The sequence below is a fragment of the Caretta caretta genome, chromosome 3 (assembly GCF_965140235.1).
Source record: "Caretta caretta isolate rCarCar2 chromosome 3, rCarCar1.hap1, whole genome shotgun sequence".
Taxonomy (NCBI): Eukaryota; Metazoa; Chordata; order Testudines; family Cheloniidae; genus Caretta; species Caretta caretta.
The window spans coordinates 95,884,556-95,902,837 of NC_134208.1; the positions used below are offsets into that span (position 1 = coordinate 95,884,556).

At 41.9% G+C, this 18,282-nt stretch overlaps 1 protein-coding gene across 5 annotated transcripts in view; it reads left to right on the top strand.

Annotated features, from left to right (window-relative positions):
• NKAIN2 (sodium/potassium transporting ATPase interacting 2) overlaps positions 1 to 18,282 on the top strand; it is a 779,150-nt gene that overhangs the window by 336,970 nt on the left and 423,898 nt on the right. For 3 of the 5 annotated variants that reach the window (XM_048844654.2, XM_048844656.2, XM_075126713.1), the window contains exon 2: positions 4,625 to 4,762. The exons of 1 other annotated variant lie outside the window; for it this stretch is intronic. In XM_048844654.2, coding sequence (XP_048700611.2) covers positions 4,625 to 4,762 — 138 coding nt within the window. Of the gene's footprint in view, positions 1 to 4,624; positions 4,763 to 18,282 lie in introns of those variants that run through there. One more of the 5 variants, XM_048844655.2, reaches the window with a different exon arrangement.

Sequence of the window (18,282 nt, forward strand, 5' to 3'; positions counted from 1 at the left end):
TAACACAGTGCTCTTGCAGCTCCTGTTACAAAGGCATGTCGAACTTTAGGCTCCTGACTTTGAAAATGTTTGCTCTAAGTTTACAACAATCAGTGTATTTTCAACAAAGCAATAAACTTTGCATTTTAATTTATTTCAGTTCTGTTCTGCACACTCATCTGGGGTGTCTGGAAAAAGTGTGTATAAAGTTTCATCCCATCAGGTAACCTTAATATTTGTCCAAAGCAAAAACTTTTTAAAGCTAACAGTAGATGAGAGCAGTCAGATTTGTATTTATTTAGCACATCAGCCACAACTTAGACAACGAAAATCCATCTTTAGGCACCTAAATAGAGGAGAGCTGATTTTTCAGAGGTGGTGAGCACTGACACTAGTCACACACCCATGTCGTGCTCAGCACCTCTCCAAAATACAAAAACAACAGGAGTACTTGTGGTACCTTAGAGACTAACAAATTTATTTGAACATAAGCTTTCATGGGCTACAGCCCACTTCATCGGTTGTATGCAGTGGAAAATACAGTAGGACGATTTTATATACACAGGGAACATGAAACAATGGGTGTTACCTTACACACTATAAGGAGAGTGATCAGTTAAGGTGAGCTATTGCCAGCAGGAGAGAAAAAACCTTTTGTAGTGATAATCAAGATGTTCCTCACAGGTTCTTGTCAACTATTGGAAATGGTTCATCTTGATTATCACTACAAAAGGTTTTTTTCTCTCCTGCTGGCAATTGCTAATTGCTGGGCTGGCTGAGGGACTTTTGAGCTCTTCTCTTTGAATTGTTAGATTTCATTTTTAATGACTGTATGATTTTAGGACTCCATCTTTATAACTGAATTCAACAACAAAAATTTCTTCATGGCATCCTGACACACACAATTATAACGGCACAAGTTTATCTCTGAACTTTGTGATCCACAGGTTTCCAGTTTAAAGAAAACAGTCATAGAATAGCCTTAGAAAAATGACAGGGTTAATATGGAAAGAGAAATGAATGAAAATATGTTAAGTGAAGATTTACTATAGAATCTCCTCTTACTCAGTCTGTATAGCCTTGTAAGCAATTTTTGACAGAACTATTAGATCTGTCACAAAAAACCCCAAAACTTTGGTATATGTTGATGCGATTTTCTTTTACCCTTACAGTTACAGTGGGAATATTAAGTTCCCTACTTTTTTTATAATTAACTACAGTACTGCTATTTTCTTCTATAATTGGTACACTTATCTGTGTGATTTCCTACTGTTTGAATGATTTGCCTCATCCCCTCTATATTTTGTAACTGACTGACCCCCCCATAGTTGTTCTACTAGAAGTCTGCACAGTTTATTTTCTTTTTACAACTGCTTTGCCATTCTCATTTTACTGTTTTTTCAGCTGATGAAAATAAGAGCTCTCTGTTATGAATGAACATTTTCCAATTGTTAGACAGTTAATAATGCTTTAGATATAGCAGGTATTTTGTTGATACTCTTACTGGATTTCACAAAGACCTGCACAGCATCACAGATGGATCTCATTTATATACATTAAGAGTTAAACAAATTTTATAATGATGCATTTGGAGGTTTAGGGGGATTGGGATTTTGTGAAACTTGCAAGACAGCTTGGTCTCTTAGTCACATCATTGCCATTGCAATTAGCATGATATGTCTTGCTTCTTTGGGAATTCTTCTGACCTGTAGTGTTGCTGAAACTGTGATGTATAATATTGTGAACCGGGCCTGGAGAATCCTGGATAATTTAAGAACAGTGGTTGGCTAGCTTGGTCTATGACTCTCTCTTAAGCAAAATTCTAAGCAAAAGTCAGGATGGGCTATCAATCTAATATACTGTACAGTGCTAACTTGCCTTCAGAGAGGAAGAATTACAGTAGTCATGATTAAATCTGGGATTTTAAAAGGAACATGAGAAATTCAGTGGGTTTGGGATGCCCAACTCCCTTTGATTCCTTTAAAAATTCCAGGCTAAGAGGACAGCATTTGTCCATAGACACCATATAATTACACTTTCCTCCTATAAACTGGGGGGAAATGTGGTATCTCAGTTATCACTATGTGGCAGTAATGGGCAAATGCTGTCCTTTTAATGGTGATGTATGTATTTAGTAAGTTTTTAGCAAGGTCTTGTTGTATTTTGCTTCTTGAATGCCTTCGTGGACAGGAAAATACCTCTAATAAATTGTACCACCTAAAGAATTGCATTGAACTAAAATCAATTATTCAGCTAGCACTTAATTTCAGACACAGATATTAACTTTTAAATTAACTAAAAGTGTTCATGACAAAAACACCTAATACAATTGATCCACTGCATTTTATAAACTGAGTAAATATTCACCAACAGATTGGGGTGGGGTGGAGTTGCAACTTCATATAGGAGCAGCCGATTTAAAAGAAAAAATCCTGGTTCAATAAAGTTTCTGTCTGCTCAGAATTCTCACTAGAAGAATTGTCTAGTAAAATAGGCTTGGTCAGGGAATTTTTTTCTCTAGAAGATTCATTTAATGTTATCAGTGTTGTTTGGATATGCAGTTCTGAGCATGCACCAGTGTATAGAGCTGCATGTTAATGAAATGTCACTACACCAGTTAACACATTCTGCAGAATTCTGAAAGGTGTTTCTATTTAAACCAAACTGACGCTTAGTTTTTCTTACTCTGGTCTATCTACTTCAAATGTTCTTGTTTGGCAAGGGTCACCAACTGCCCTAACTTGGCTGGAGATTAACATGATGATGTAAATATTTCTAAAAAAGAAGCTATCTTGAAGATTGTGTAGCTATTCGCATTTGCTGTGTAACTTACAGCAGTGGGGACATTATTACGGTTTGGTGGGGCTATTCCCTGCCAATGATGCATTTTATATTTGATTTGCGTAAAGGTAAAGTTTTTAAAGTTTGCATCTGTGCATAATATAAAAATAAAAAACCCAACATCAAACAAACTACTTTAAAAGAATGCCAAGTTTGCAAAGTCAAGCACTCACAAGTTAGGAAATGCCAGAATGAAGGTTGCGTGCTCACCTTAGTTCAACGCCTTTGTGCGTATGCACAATAGGATACAGTCTTCCATGACAGGGCAGAAGTGGGGGCAGAGGGTACGGAGAGAGGAAAATGTAAGCTAGGAAGCGAGTCTCTATAGCCAAGTTAAACAGAAGGCAGTAAGTATTTGGGAGTAGGGAGAACTACAGTGGCAGAACGGATAGATTAGGGGGGAAACCGAATGAATCAGTTCTGCTGTGAAGGAGAAAGAGGGATGGAAGGAGATTGCAGGATGAGGCTTACTGATGGGAGAAAAGATGTTGAGGTGAGATATTGTAACTAGAGCTGCGCAAATAACTGATTTTTCAGTTTGCTGGTAGTGCTGGGGGGAGGGGCAAATAGAAAAAAATAACTTTGTTTTGAGTCAAAAGATTATTTTGTTTAGATTTGGGCATTTTTAACCTTCTATTAATAAAAGCAAAGGGAATGAAGAGCTAGATTCATAAAACAGAGGCAGTGGTGTCCCCTTTATCCCATAGCCAAGTGGTTAGGATGTTCACCTGGGGAATGTGGGGGAGATAGGTTCAAATCCCTTCTCTTGGCTAACCCTTGGGCTATAGGTTATTCTGGGGTGGGCTTCCCTCAGTGTCCCCTGTTGAAGCTGTTCCACTTTGGCCCAATGACTATTCAAGTGCATCAGAAAGAGAGAGACTCTATAGCCTGGTGGTTAGAGCACTCACATGAGAGGGACATTCCCAGGTTCTGATCCATGCTCCAATTAATATTTAATTATTTATACCAAATGGGAACAGCTTCAGCAGGAGAGATTGAGTGAGTCCCACCCTAGAATATCTAGTAGTCTGGTGGTTAGGGCAGTGACCTGGGAAGGGGGAGACCTGGGTTTCTGTCCCCACTCCAAAGCAGGGATTCAGACCTGGGATTCCCACATCAAGGGTGAGTGCTCGAACCACCAGCCAACTGGATATTGCGCAGGTGGGGGAACAGAGGGGTGGTGAACACAAACGCCTCAGTTTTTGTGAATGGTGCCACTCCCTTGTGAATATATCCTGAAAAAATTAAATGTTTCATTTTGATAGCGTCTAAATGAACCACTTCAACATTTCCAGGGGGAAAAAAATCATTCATTTATGTTTTGACTAAAACAATTTGCCAAAATCCGCACAGCTGTGGAAATCAGTTAACCAAATCAGTTGATCCAATATGATTTTTTTTCATTGAAAGTTTCAGCTGAAAATATTTTGCTGAGCTCGAGTATTAAACCCACCACTGACTTTCAGCACCACCGTAGAAGTACAACATTTGCCAGTGTATGACAAGATGATTTGTGCTGTTTCTGCTGCAAACACAACATCCCTGTGAACAGGGTCTGGTATCTCAGCAGAATCACCCATATGAATATTTTAGCTAACTGCATATAACTCAGTAGACTGTCAGTGAGAAATGCTGCTTTCACTAAAACCAAAGGATGAAACATCACAAACTCATTTCATTATACTGCTGAGTGAACTAGTTTTAAACTTAGGGCAATTTTCTTGTTTTGGGGAGGGAACATGTCTTCATATCTGGTTTTTCTGGCCTGTTCTAATCTATGCATTCTGATGCTTTTAAATCCTAGGTTTGTGTGCTGGAGAGGCAGATATTTGACTTCCTTGGTTATCAGTGGGCACCAATCCTGGCAAATTTTGTGCACATTATTATAGTCATACTTGGCTTATTTGGAACCATCCAGTATAGACCTCGCTACATAACAGGAGTGAGTATCATTTATGTTTTTATTTTCTGAGCATCATAAAAATGGGAGAGGTGGATGTGCAAACTTTACCCTTTTGCTTAGGAATTAAATATACATCTTACCCTTGTTTAACCTGCATATGTATTTATTTTACAACTGTAACATCGTTATGCGTCACCTATCATAATTAAATAGCACCACGAAAAATCAATAATCTCACAACATATATGAAAATATGAATATAGCATAAAGCTTAATTAGTTCACATTTGTAAAGTACTTTGGAATCCCCAAAGAAGAGGTTCAAGGTTCCTTCCCCACTCTGAACTCTAGGGTACAGATGTGGGGACATGCGTGAAAGACCCCCTAAGGTTATTCTTACCAGTTTAGGTTAAAAACTTCCTCAAGGTACAAACTTTGCCTTGTCCTTGAACCCTATGCTGCCACCACCAAGCATTAAACAAAGAACAGGGAAAGAGACCACTTGGCGATGTCTTCCCCCCAAGCCCTGCACCCCCTTTCCTGGGGAAGGATTGATAAAAATCCTCACCAATTTGCATAGGTGAACACAGACCCAAGCGCTTGGATCTTAAGAACAATGAAAAAGCAATCAGGATCTTAAAAGAAGAATTTTAATTAAAGAAAAAGTAAAAGAATCACCTCTGTAAAATCAGGATGGTAAATACCTTACAGGGTAATCAGATTCAAAACACAGAGAATCCCTCTAGGCAAAATCTTAAGTTACAAAAAGACACAAAAACAGGAATATACATTCCATTCAGCACAGCTTATTTACCAGCCATTTAAACAAAAGGAAACCTAACACATTCCTAGCTAGATTACTTACTAACAAGTTCTAATACTCCATTCCTGTTCTGTTCCCGGCAAAAGCATCACACACACACAGACAGACTCTTTGGGTCCCGTCCCCTCCCCCCCGCCACTCCAGCTTTGAAAGTATCTTGTCTCCTCATTGGTCATTTTGGTCAGGTGCCAGCGAGGTTATCTTAGCTTCTTAACCCTTTACAGGTGAAGGGGTTTTGCCTCTGGCCAGGAGGGATTTTATAGTTCTGTATACAGAAAGGTGGTTACCCTTCCCTTTATATTTATGACAAGAGGTGATATAGATAATACAAAAGATTATACACACTGGATTTTACCTGTTGATCAGTGAATTACTGTAATTTTTATTGACTATTTCTTATTAATTCATGTTGTTTAGAGTGCAAAAATATGCCTGCTTCTTACAAATAAGACCATGCCCCTACCCCAAAATATAATGCATGTGATGCACAGTATTGTGGGTGTGTGAGGAGAGAGAGGTAAGGAAGTGATAAAACAAAAGTAAAAAAAGATAGTATGTGCATCTCAGGAGTTGACCTGTTTTTTTCCCCTTCATCCATCCTCCCTTTAACCTTTCTGCATACACACTAACAAATTAGACTCTGTTGGACTCTCTAACCCATTACAATTTTAACTAGGTTTTAGATTTACATTTTTAGCATTTTGTTTTAAAAAAAGAAAGATATAAAAAGTTTAAAGCTCAAAACATTGCTCAGAATGTCCTTATCTAAAAATAAATCCATAATAAAAAAAATACTAATTCAACAGTACAGTGTAGATTTTTCACAGACACAAATGCAAATCAGGAAATCCCAAAGCTGCTGTTTCATCATGAACAGTAATTCAGCCTTCAGGCATACGCCTGTTTGTCTGATTTGTATTGGTCCCTATGGAGTCAGCTGTGGCTTTACCATAAGCCTGTTCTGGAGTTAGTGCATTGTTGAGATGCTCCTGGTTCAGCCCAAGAGTGAGATTGTAACTCCCCTTGCTGCTCCAAGGAGGGAAAGGAGTAAGTTGTGTTGGGTCTGTACCTGGCTCTGAAGAGCTGGCATCCCCTCCTACACTGTTACACAAGATGTGGGCAACTGGCCAATGAGATAAGGGATCATGATGGTCTCCTTATGTCCTTGCAGTCCCTGAGCCACAGATTAGTCCTATGGTATTAATGTTAATGAATGAATATTAGTATGTGTAGGAGTGAAAATGTGCTTCTGTATATATGCAGTAGTGTTGTAGCCATGTTGGTCCCAGGATATTAGAGGAACAAGGTGGAGAGGTAATCCTTTTTTATTGGAACAACTTCTGTTGGCGAGAGAGAAGCTTTGGGTCTGAAGAAGAGCTCTGTGTAAGCTCAAAAGCTTGTCTCTTTCACCAACAGAAGTTGGTCCAATAAAATGTTACCTCCCACACCTTGTGTCTCTATCCTGAGATCTACACAGCTGCAACAACACTACAACACTGCAAACATCTTATATATATGGAAAGTGTGTGTCTGTGTGTGTAAATATTATACTTGAGTTTTTCATCAAGTCTCACCTTCTGCAATCCTGTGATTGTGTGAGAATCACAGCTTTCCTTTTCTGAGAAAGTCAGTTTCTAGTCCTTATTATGGTTGTGGGGGAGAAAGCTTTTAGGGTGCACTCAGGTCCTGTTTTCAAGCTAAGAAACCATAAGACAAATAGAAAGAACCCAACACTTATTTTTAAAATTCTTATGATTTACATTTTCAGTCAGCTCTGAAGAAAAGAAAACACCCACTTTCACACCTGGAAACATTAAAAGGGGAAATGGGATTTTATCAAATTTTTGCTTTTAAAAAAATATTACCTTTGGGCTCAAAACCACTCTAAGAAGTTTAAGCACAAAGAATTTATTCCGAAAATGCCAGAAAATAGAGGCTTATATTTAAAAGGGCCGCTTCAATAGGACAAGGCACCGTTTTCTGCTAGAACCAGGACTATACCTGAAATCAGAATGAATTCAAATTCTAGAAATAAATTACACTTTAAACTCCTGGGCTGATTCCATTCCTATCACTCTTTCCTATTCATCTTCCCATATGCCCTCTCTTAGAGCTGTCCCCGACTTTACTCTTTGTTGTAAAGGGCCCTGTGACCTGGCATCCCTCATCTAGAACTGAAGTATGTGTTCCCACACATAGAGCAGGTGCCTGATGCTGCTGCACCCCTGCAGTTGGACAGGGGTGGGCAGTAAGTAGCCTGATTGTCCCAAAAGACATCTAACAAAGGGAAACTCTCCCTCTGTCACTGCAGCAGCTGCATAGAGACCACTTCCACCTTAGTGCTGTTACTAAGAAATCCCACTAGGAATTAGAAGTTGCCCCAGCTATCACAAAGTTGCTAGGAGACCAGTCAGCCTGTCACCTGAATGTAGTGGTATAATGCATGTTTCACATCGGCTGCTGCTCTGTTTGGAGTGAGTGTATCTGAGGATGGGAGTAGACTGATTCTTGCCCATCATGGTTTTCATGGGTCCATACCATGTATTCCATTGAAGCTAGGAGATGGAGGGAATTTCCAGTGAAGAATCAGAAGGTGGGTGCTCAGTTCCCAGTTCCAGGAGAGCACAGTAAGGAGTAAGGCAACAGTCTTCTGGGCCTGGGGATGGTAGCAATGAAGTTTGCTTATTTCCAGAGGTGTGGGTAGGAGTCGATAAAACTCAGACTGCCAATTGAATATGCAAGGCTAAGGACAGCCATCTTCTGTGAACGTACCCTGCATCATCCCTACTGCTCAGTCATATCAGTATCTGTAATATTTCTTGCTTCTACAACACTAATGCATTTTAATTTTATATAACATGCTTAATAAAGGGTATCACACATTTTCTAGAGACAGTGAATCACAAGTTAAAGAAAACGGAAGGTGAGATTTAAAGAAATAAGTTAGTGTCTCAGAGGGATGTGACACAACAAGTGAATGAGTGACCTTGAACTCTGGAGAATCACAAGAAGCAGAGAGAGAGAGAGAGAGAGAGAGCAATAGGAAGCCAAAACTGGCATACTGGGGAACAGGTGAATACACTGTCAGGTCTTGGGAGATATTTTAATTGAAATGGGAGATGGTAGAGGCAGACAGAGAAGGTGGTTAAGGTAATATTGCAGGAAAGAATAGTATGGCTGAAGTTTAGAGAGCAGATATTAGAGGATTGTCAGCATTCAGAAGTGACATGATGGAGATGTGAATGTGTTTTTAGCAGAGCCATCAGTGGGGAAAGGCAGTATAGATGTCTGGGGCTCCACCTAACCAAGGGGCCTGGGAAATTGTTGATCAATCTCTTCCTCATCCTGGACCACACACAGCAGCTCAGTCTCTTCCACTCCACTTAGGAGACTTCCTGCAGACTAGACTCAGAATGCACTGATATGTGCAGTCACAATTCCTGCTCTACACCTGCTTTGAAATGCAAGAAGTAGGAGAAGGCTGCTGAACACATTGATGCTGTCTGGCTCCTGCTCTGCAGAGAAGTTCAGCATTTGTATTCATCCTTTTTCCACCCTTCCAAGAGCTCTATGAGGGGCAGGGGATGTAAATATTTGCAGTAGGTGCTATTCCTGGCTCCTGACAAAGAAGGTGAAAACATTTAGGGAGACCCACAGTCTCTAGGGATGATGAGGTGGTAAAATTGAACTCTATGTTGCTCTTTTTGCCCTAGGAAGAAGGTACAAAAATGTAAAATGGAGTGATGTGAAGGAATTAAGGAGAGTTGATGGGGGATGGGAAATGCGTATCCGGGAATTTGAGGAGAGAGGCCACTGGGTGTCAGTCTTACATAGAAACAGATGTCAACTGCCACTTTGGAGCGTTAGTCCTGTTGGTGTTGGTGAACCTGATTCTTCTAGACTAGAGCTTGTTCCACAGTATGTAAATCCTGGATGTGTGCCTGCCAGAAAAGACCAAGATAAAAGAGAATTTTGACAGCATTTTGGAGGTGGTAATTGGCAGCCTTTCAGACAAGGGATGGGGAGGATTTGCAGGGAGAGGACAGGGAAGTGGATTAAAAAAGTGGTTCTCAAACTTTTTTTTTTTTTGTGGACCACTTGAAAATTGCAGAGGGTCTCGGCGAACCACTTAATGATCTTTCCAAATGTTGTTTGTACCATTAGCTAACTATTGTAAAGTGCTTTGGATAAAAGTGCTATATAAAAAAACTTAATAATAATTGTTTTTTTGTTCTACAAATAAAAGCACACAACTCAATATTTTAATATCAGTAGTCTGACCTTTCTAATGCGATGGGTGTGTCCTTGATAACAATAGACATGTTTAATAGTTGTTGCTAGTGTGGATGTAGAAACCAGTGTGAACCGAGGTTTGTTTTTGATAACTACAGTACTAGCCAAATGATGCCATAGACAAAAAAGTTCATAGCTTCTCTCCCCGGCCACGGCAGCCCCGAGCTGGGGCTGGGAAGACTGGGGGGTCTCCCCCTGGCATCTGCAGTCCTGGAGCAGGGGAAGGTCGCCTCTTTCTCTGGCTGCCACTGCCGTACATATCCCAAATTCCTCCCCCACCCCCTCTTCTCACCCCACTGCCCCCTCTCACCTGCCCCCTATTCCCCACAAGGCCACCACCTCACCTTACATGTGCGTTGTCTTCAGGGTCCAGGCACCTAATCAGTGGAGCCACGCCTGCGCGGCTCCACTAATTAGGTTGGTGAGCCTTCATTCTCTTGTGTGCAGCAGCCCAGGCACGTGCCATAGAGGGAACTATGGACCACAGTTTGAGAACCTCTGGATTAAAGGTTTGAATAAGATTGCTGGTCTTGGGAGTGAAGAGACATGAGACAAGAAGACATTTTTAACCAGAAGAGGGATTTCAATTTTTTAATCCTGCAGTAGTAGGGAACGATAATGTAACTAAGCAGATTTTAAAAATTAGCACTTACCGAATTTTTAAATTAAGAATAGATATAGATTGTATGTGATACAAACATACAAAGAGGATAAGAAACAATGTAATGTTGCCATAGTTTAATGTATTCTGTTATATCCCTCTATTAGGGATAACAATAAGAAAAAGTAATAATAGTAAACATTAATGGAGACTCATGGACCTCTGAAAGTACTAACGAGCATAATATGCTGGAGAAAAAGAGCAAAGACCTCAATTTACCACAACACAAATTTGCAGCCAGTTAAAGGAGGACGAATCTTATATAGTTTAATATTTGGCTGCATTAAGTCTTGGAGAAAAGAACAGATTATCATTGGTACATTACTTAATATGTGATTGCTGATATATATTAAAAGAGCGAGAGAGAGGCAATTACCTTATGTCTGAGCTTCTTGCAGCATCATCCGTCTGCTAGACCATTAGGCCCCAGAGAGTATAGCTGAGCTAATCCATGCCTCCTTTAAAGCAAAGAATTGCCAACTGCCTCAAGCCCCGTAGGTAGACCAACTCAATGCCCCAAAGTGCATTTATCCTTGAATCTTGGCAGATTCCAGGAAGTATTTCAATAATATGTTGAACTACACATGGCAACTTAGTACCCACTATATTTTTTAAAATGTTCATGGTGATGCATAAAAATGTGCAGAAGCTCATCTATAACATGCACATATCAGGATATTGTCAAATAATGCAGCTACAAATCAGCTGTACAACAAAAATGCTTAAATGTAAGCCAATAACAAACAGGAATAATAGTGAATCTTGAGTTCTGGATCATCCTGTTCTCTGCTACCTTTTTCACATTTAAATTTAGGTTCTGTGTATTCAGTGAGTTAGGATTCATCAGTATTGGTTTTGGTAAAAGAATTTCAGTGATTTTTTTTTACTCCCAAATATCTTATAACAGAAGATAACACAATCGACTGCCAGTGCTTTTCCCAAGAAAAGCTATTTACTCACAGTATGAGAAAAGCTTCTTATTTTCAGCATTTTCTAGTAACATTTGTTGTGAGGTTAAGCCTTGCCTTATTGACCCCATTCAATTTGCTTTCCAGAGATTTGTTTTCTTTAAAGTAAGGCAGTACATGTCTTCAAGCCCTGTACAGGAATTATCCAAGACAGATATTTCCACTTTTACATTCTGTATACCTTTGGGGAAGGATACTCCTTTATGATTAGTGTATCTAAAAGAAGGCTAAAAGGGAATGAAGTCCCTTACATATTCTGACCAGGCTATGAAGCTTGATATTCTTGAGGTTCAGGAACCTAGTATCCTAGCCAGAAGCACTGACTTAAGTGATGACTCCTTGAGAAGTTCTTGTCTAGATTACGATCCTTTAAGGCAAAACTTTCAGCGGTTCATTTTGCCATTTATGGTATGCTGCAGCACCAAATCATAACATGAGTTAAGGGCATTACAGCCTCAGAGAATCAGCTGATGCATTTATTGCAAGTACAAAAAACCACAACTGTATGTATAAAGAAGCATTTGGTCACACAGTTTACCAGTTTGAAAGCACAAATTCTAATTTGTGTTCACAAATAATAGGCTTTTGTACACAAAATTTGAAGCCCGTGTTGCTGTTGGTAGCACAGTTATGGAAGTGTGGGACCTGAACATTTTATAAACATATTGCCTAAGAACAGATAACTTTCTTCAACTTCTCATTATTTGAAATTATTTCCCATAAATATTTGTGACTCTTTGCTTTATAGAGGAGCAATGTCTTCTGAGCACTTGCTATTTGATTTGTTAGTCAGTCTAGATTGGAACATAAGTTATATGTTCCCCCCCTCATTCCCCAACACACACACACACACACACACACACACACACACACACACACACACACACACACACACACACACACACACACTCTAATTAGAAAACCATAATTCTTAGATACAGGCTTCTGGTACAAAAACATTTTAAAAATACAAAATTTCCTTTCTGCAAATATTATCCAATATCTGCATCAAATTGGCTGTTTCCTTGAACATCCTGCCAACGTCTTCATTTGCTAAAAGATCTGTTGAAAGTTAAAACACAAGGGAGGTGAGCACAACTGAAGGGAACCACTTAAAATTTTGAATAAGTAGTTGTAGGAAACATTTTGCAGTATTCACATAGTTCTTGCAGTGTGATTGGCTTTAGTCAGATTGGAAATATTATGAGACTTGCCTTTTAGTTTGTGTTTTAATACTTGTGCTTACTGTCCTAGAAGGAAGAAACCAAGAAGTACATGATCACGGCTATACATTAGAGAGAAATAACAGGGTGCCAGATAAAAAATGAAATAGGTGCACAATCAAGAGTGCTATAAATATCTATATACCAACACAAGAAGCTGAAAAAGCTAAAGTAGGATGCCTGGCAATAGAAGAGAATTTTGACATAAAAGAATCTCTGAAACACGGTGGAAGGCCACACGTCAGTGGAATACTTTGTCACTGGTGTGTATATTATACAAGGAAGACCAATTTGGCTTTAAAAGTTGGGGAGCAGTATTGTACCTAATAGATGTCATAAAATCTAATGAGAGGGATTATCCGAGTGGAGAGACCCATACAATAGAAAGTATATAGCTACAAATCCCAGATTATAAGAATACAAATACACTAGTAGATTTATGCTGCTAACTTTTTCACTGGAAAGATATTGAGTGTGCAATGGAGAGCAAGATCAGAGGCAACAAATCTGTAATAATGGGTGACTTTAACTACCTGCAGGCTGATCAAATGTCATGTCAGGGCAAGGTTTAGAGAAGCAAATTTTCAATATTTTAAGAAATTGCTTCTTCGAACAGTTAGTTCAAAATCAAACAAGAGCAGAGGCTACTTTCAACTTAGTTCAAAGTAGTGCACAGGAGGTGGTTCAAAAAGTAACTGTACTGAGTCAAGAACTAATAGCCACTACTGTATGATTAAGTTCACTACCCTGTGGAGTGGGATCTTACCAAATACTGTTGCTGACACTAAACTTCAGAAGTAGGGATTTTAAAAAAATAATGAGGAATCTAGTTAAAATGACCCTAAAGTCAAAAGTGAGGAATAAGCTTAAGTCAACTTAATCACAGCACAATAGAGTCCCAGAAAGCATGTATGTCCCTAAATGGAAAAGGAGACAGAGGAAAGGGGAAACAGCATGATTGCATGCAGGGGTGCCACAAGGGGTGGGGAAGTCAGAGGGGTGAAACACATCCCCCCCCCAAAACATTTGGTAAAATTTTGCCTCCTGACTGGTAGTCCTTCTGCAGCCTCAGAGCAGCGCATTGCTGAGCCCACAGATCTCCTCCCTCTCCGCATGGAGAATGTCAGCAACGGAGGCGTTTGGACCAGCCAGGCGGGGGGGCGCTACCTCTCAGGGGCTCCCCAAGTGCTGCCTGTGGGGGGAGGGGAGATGCTGAGGAGCTGGCTCTGGGAGTGCTGGTGCTGTGTGGGACGGGGGGTGGTAGCCTGAGAAATGGTATTGCCACTGCCAAGCCTTTTTTGCTGTGCAGGCCTCACCCAGGATCCCGAGCTCTGTTGCCTTCTCCCAGTTACACCTGAGGTGGTGTGGGGTGATGTGAGGCTGGCTCAGTACCAGATGTCTGGCTGGAGTGAAGGGCCAGCCTGGCTGCAGAGGGCACGAGCACAAAATGGGAGGATGGCGCAGAAAAGCACCGATCCTACCCAGCAATTCAACTTCATGGCTCAGGATCAGATCTGGAAGGGCTTGTCCCCTCCCTTCACCCTTTCCCCTGGGTGTCTACATCAGCCTCCTCCATCCACCACTGATACTATTTGATACAATTTGGGGAAACATTTGGTAAATTTTTTAAACATCACCCTGAGATGCCTGCTTTAGACCCCAATCGGTGCCCCTGGTGACATGGCAAGGTGCTAGAGGGTACTAGAGCCAAATTCAAAGTTTGTGAAGCCATTAAACAGGAACATAAACTGTGGCAATTCACATATAAGATGGAATTTGTGTCAGCTGAAAGGGAATTTAAAGAGCAAACAGGTCAAATGCATGAAAACAAACAAATACTTTGAGTGTATTAGAAACAGCAAGACTGTCAGAATGGGTGAAGCTGCATGAGGGGTATCCTATTACCATTTATGGTATGCTGCAGTACCCAATCATAACATGAGCTAAGTGTACTAAGCCTCAGAGAATCAGCCTCAGTCCAGAATTAATTCAGAGTTTCATTTTCATTATGCCAAATAAATTGACACTAAGGGCACATCTGCACTGGCAAAGTTACAGCGCTGGCAATTACCGCACCGCTCAGAGAGCGCTGAAGGGAAACCGCTGTGTGTGTTCACACTGTCAGCTGCCTGCGCAATAGCATGTTCACACTTGCAGCACTTGCAGCGGTATTTGGAGCAGTGCACTCTGAGCAGCTATCCCACAGAGCACCTCTTTCTCTTTTGCTACTAAGACTTGTGGGAAGGCGGAGGGGGTCACGGGGCATCTTGAGTCCTGTCCCGATGCCCCATGATGCATTGCTTCGCATCCCAGGAATCCCTGTGCTTCCATCTGCACTTGGTGTCATCTTTCCATGGTTTGTGCACTGTGCGCTCTGCCTCTTCGGGCTGCAGGAATGGATCCCGAACTGCTGACCAGCATGCTGCTTGCTCTGACCAACACATCACAAGTGGCAGTGGAGTCATTCCTTAAACTACAAAGGCAAGAGGAGTGCGACATTGATCTCGTCATGCGTACTAGCTATGACACGAGAGTGCTTGTGACATTCATGGAGGTGCTGACCACAGTGGAACGCCACTTTTGGGCTCGGGAAACCAGCACTGAGTGGTGGGATCACATCGTCATGCACATCTGGGATGACGAGCAGTGGCTGCAGAACTTTCGGATGAGGAAAGCCACATTCATGGGCCTGTGTGAGCTCACTCCAGCCCCGCGGCACAAGGACACGAGAATGAGGGCTGCCCTGTTGCTGGAGACGTGCGTGGCGATTGCACTGTAGAAGCTGGCTACTCCAGACTGATACCGATCGGTCGCTAACCAGTTCGGAGTGGGAAAGTCGACCGTTGGACTCGTGTTGATGGAAGTGAGCAGAGCCATTAATTGTATCCTGCTCTGAAAGACCGTGACTCTGGGCAACGTGCATGACATTGTGGATGGCTTTGCACAAGTGGGCTTCCCTAACTGTGGAGGGGCGATAGATGGCGGGCATATTCCAATTCTGGCACCAGACCACCTAGCCACAGAGTACATTAATCTCAACGGGTATTTCTCAATGGTTCTCCAGGCGCTTGTGGATCACCATGGACATTTCACAGACATTAATGCAGGCTGGTCCGGAAAGGTGCATGACGTACGCATCTTTTGGAACACTGGCCTGTTCAAGAAGGGACAAGCTGCAAGCAGGGACTTTCTTCCTGGACCAGAAGATCATGGTAGGGAAGTAGAAATGCCCATTGTGATCCTGGGAGACCCCGCCTACCACTTAATGCTGTGGCTTAAGAAGCCATACATGGGTAACTTGACAGCAGCAAGGAGCGGTTCAGCAACAGGCTGAACAAGTGCAGAATGACTGAGTGTGCATTTGGCCATTTAAAAGCCCGTTGGCAATGCCTGTATGGGAAGCTGGACCTAGCCCATGACAATATTCCTATGCTTATAGCTGCGTGCTGTACGCTCCATAATTGTGAAGGGAAGGCTCAGCACCTGGAGACTGAGTTTTGAACACTAGGCATATGGTGGGAGACACGCCTGCTTTCTGCAACCCTCCTGCCCCCAAAAACTTGCTTAAGCAATTCCCAAAATCAGATCCACTTACCAGGGGCCTCGTCTCCTGTTTGCACTTTGCCAAGCTCCGACAGCTGTGATTTGGTAGGCTCCTCCGGGGTAGAAAACAGCTCCTGGCTGCATGCATCTCTGGCCTCCGAGTCATCCTCTGCCTCTGGGTCCCCCTCCACATCCTCATCCAAGATGTCCTCCTCCTGGCTCGGTCCACTCTCAACTGGCGCGTGAGCTAACAAAATATCCACAGGGGCCTTCGCAGTGGAGGTGGGGTCACCACCGAGTATCGCGTCCAGCTCTTTGTAGAACCAGCGGCTCGTGGACGCAGCACTGGAGCGGCAGTTTGCCTTTCACGTCTTGTGGCAGGCATTCCTCAGCTCCTTCGCTTTTACCCTACATTGCAATGTGTCCTGATCATGGCTCCTTTCTGTCATGCATCGTGAAATCTGTCCATAGGTATCATAATTCCTACGGCTGGAGCGCAGCTGGGACTGGACAGCCTCCTCTCCTCAAATGCTGTTGAGGTCCAGCAGCTCAGCATTGCTCCAGAATCACCTGGTGCGTGGAGCAGGCATGGCCACCTGGAAAGATGCGCTGAGATCACTGCACGCATCACTGAGCAAACAGGAAGGGGACTTTCAAATTTTCAAAGGAATTTACGGGGTGGGGATGACGGTTGATCACCTGAGGGCAGGGCAGTAGAGTTCAAACCGATGACCAGAGAGGCGAGAACAGGCATTGTGGGACACCCCCCGGAGGCCAATCACAGAGCTGCAATCGCCACATTGTTTACACTGGCACCACGGTGCTGTTGCCCCGGCGCAGAAAGCTCGACGCCGCTCGTCGGGGTGGTTTTTTTTTAAAGCCCTGCAACTGCGCAGTTTCTGCGCACTGAGTGGCGTGGCAGTGTGTGCACCTCGGGAGTTACAGCGCAGCAGGCTGCTTTACTGAGCGGACACTTGCCAGTGTAGACAGGGCGTAAGTGAAGCACTGGTCTTTTATGGTAGACTAATTACTGCACAGGAGCACTTTCATGTAATGCCTTCTTTGTCATGAATATCCGCACGCATTCTCCTTGGCATCAGTTGTTCTAAGCCTTCATGATCATCAGCGTTCCTTACGTAAACATTCCTACTGAGCAGTTTTGGTTGAGGGGGCCTGTTGGTTGCCCAGCTGTCTCCTTGCTCAAGAGATTCTTTGTTCTGGTCATCTTAATCATGCTGGCAGGTCTCAGCAGTGATTGGTGAAATACCTGCATATTCATAATCCCTGGCACCACAGCATGTTATCACTGCTGTAGAGCTGAATGGTTTCTTGTTTAAATTCTTATCAGTAATCTACTACATCCAAATGGAGCAGGTGTTTTTTCCATTTATTTTCTTTGCATATTTTGTCCTTTGGCTGCTGGACACTACATCACTAAATGACCACTGTAAAGCTTGCTGTGACATTATACCTATTTTATTTTGAGAGTAATATTCGCTTTTGATACATGTAGTGAAAAAAAGGTGTGAGGATGTCCTTTGGAATTGAAACAATTCTTGCTGAAAGAAATTGTATTTCTCAGCCCAGTTACTCTGGCCCGAAAAAGTACACTTTGTAATATAGTATTCTTTTATTGTTGCATACAAATGTCACATTTTAGTGTACTACAGATTTAAATGTTCTTCAGTTTGCATTTAAAGAAACAGTGTCAATAGTTTACCTTTATGGTAGCTCCAATTTTAAAACTTTTAAGCAGAGAAAAAGAGTGTGTGCAAGTTAGCTAGTAAACCCTATTGTCATAGCTGTACCGATGTAATTAATCCAAGTTATGAGTACAAGAATTGATGAATGAATGAATGCATGCATGCTCTCTCATAAAACTTCTGGGATTATAAGGAGAATAATAAGAGAGAAGTGCACAAGTCCTCTAATGGTAGAAAAATTATATTGTGTACTCTTTTACACCAGTTCAGAACTCATGAGCTTCTCCTTTCATCTGACAAAAAAGCCACAGAGCTAATCCATATTTAGATTATATGGAGCCTTTGA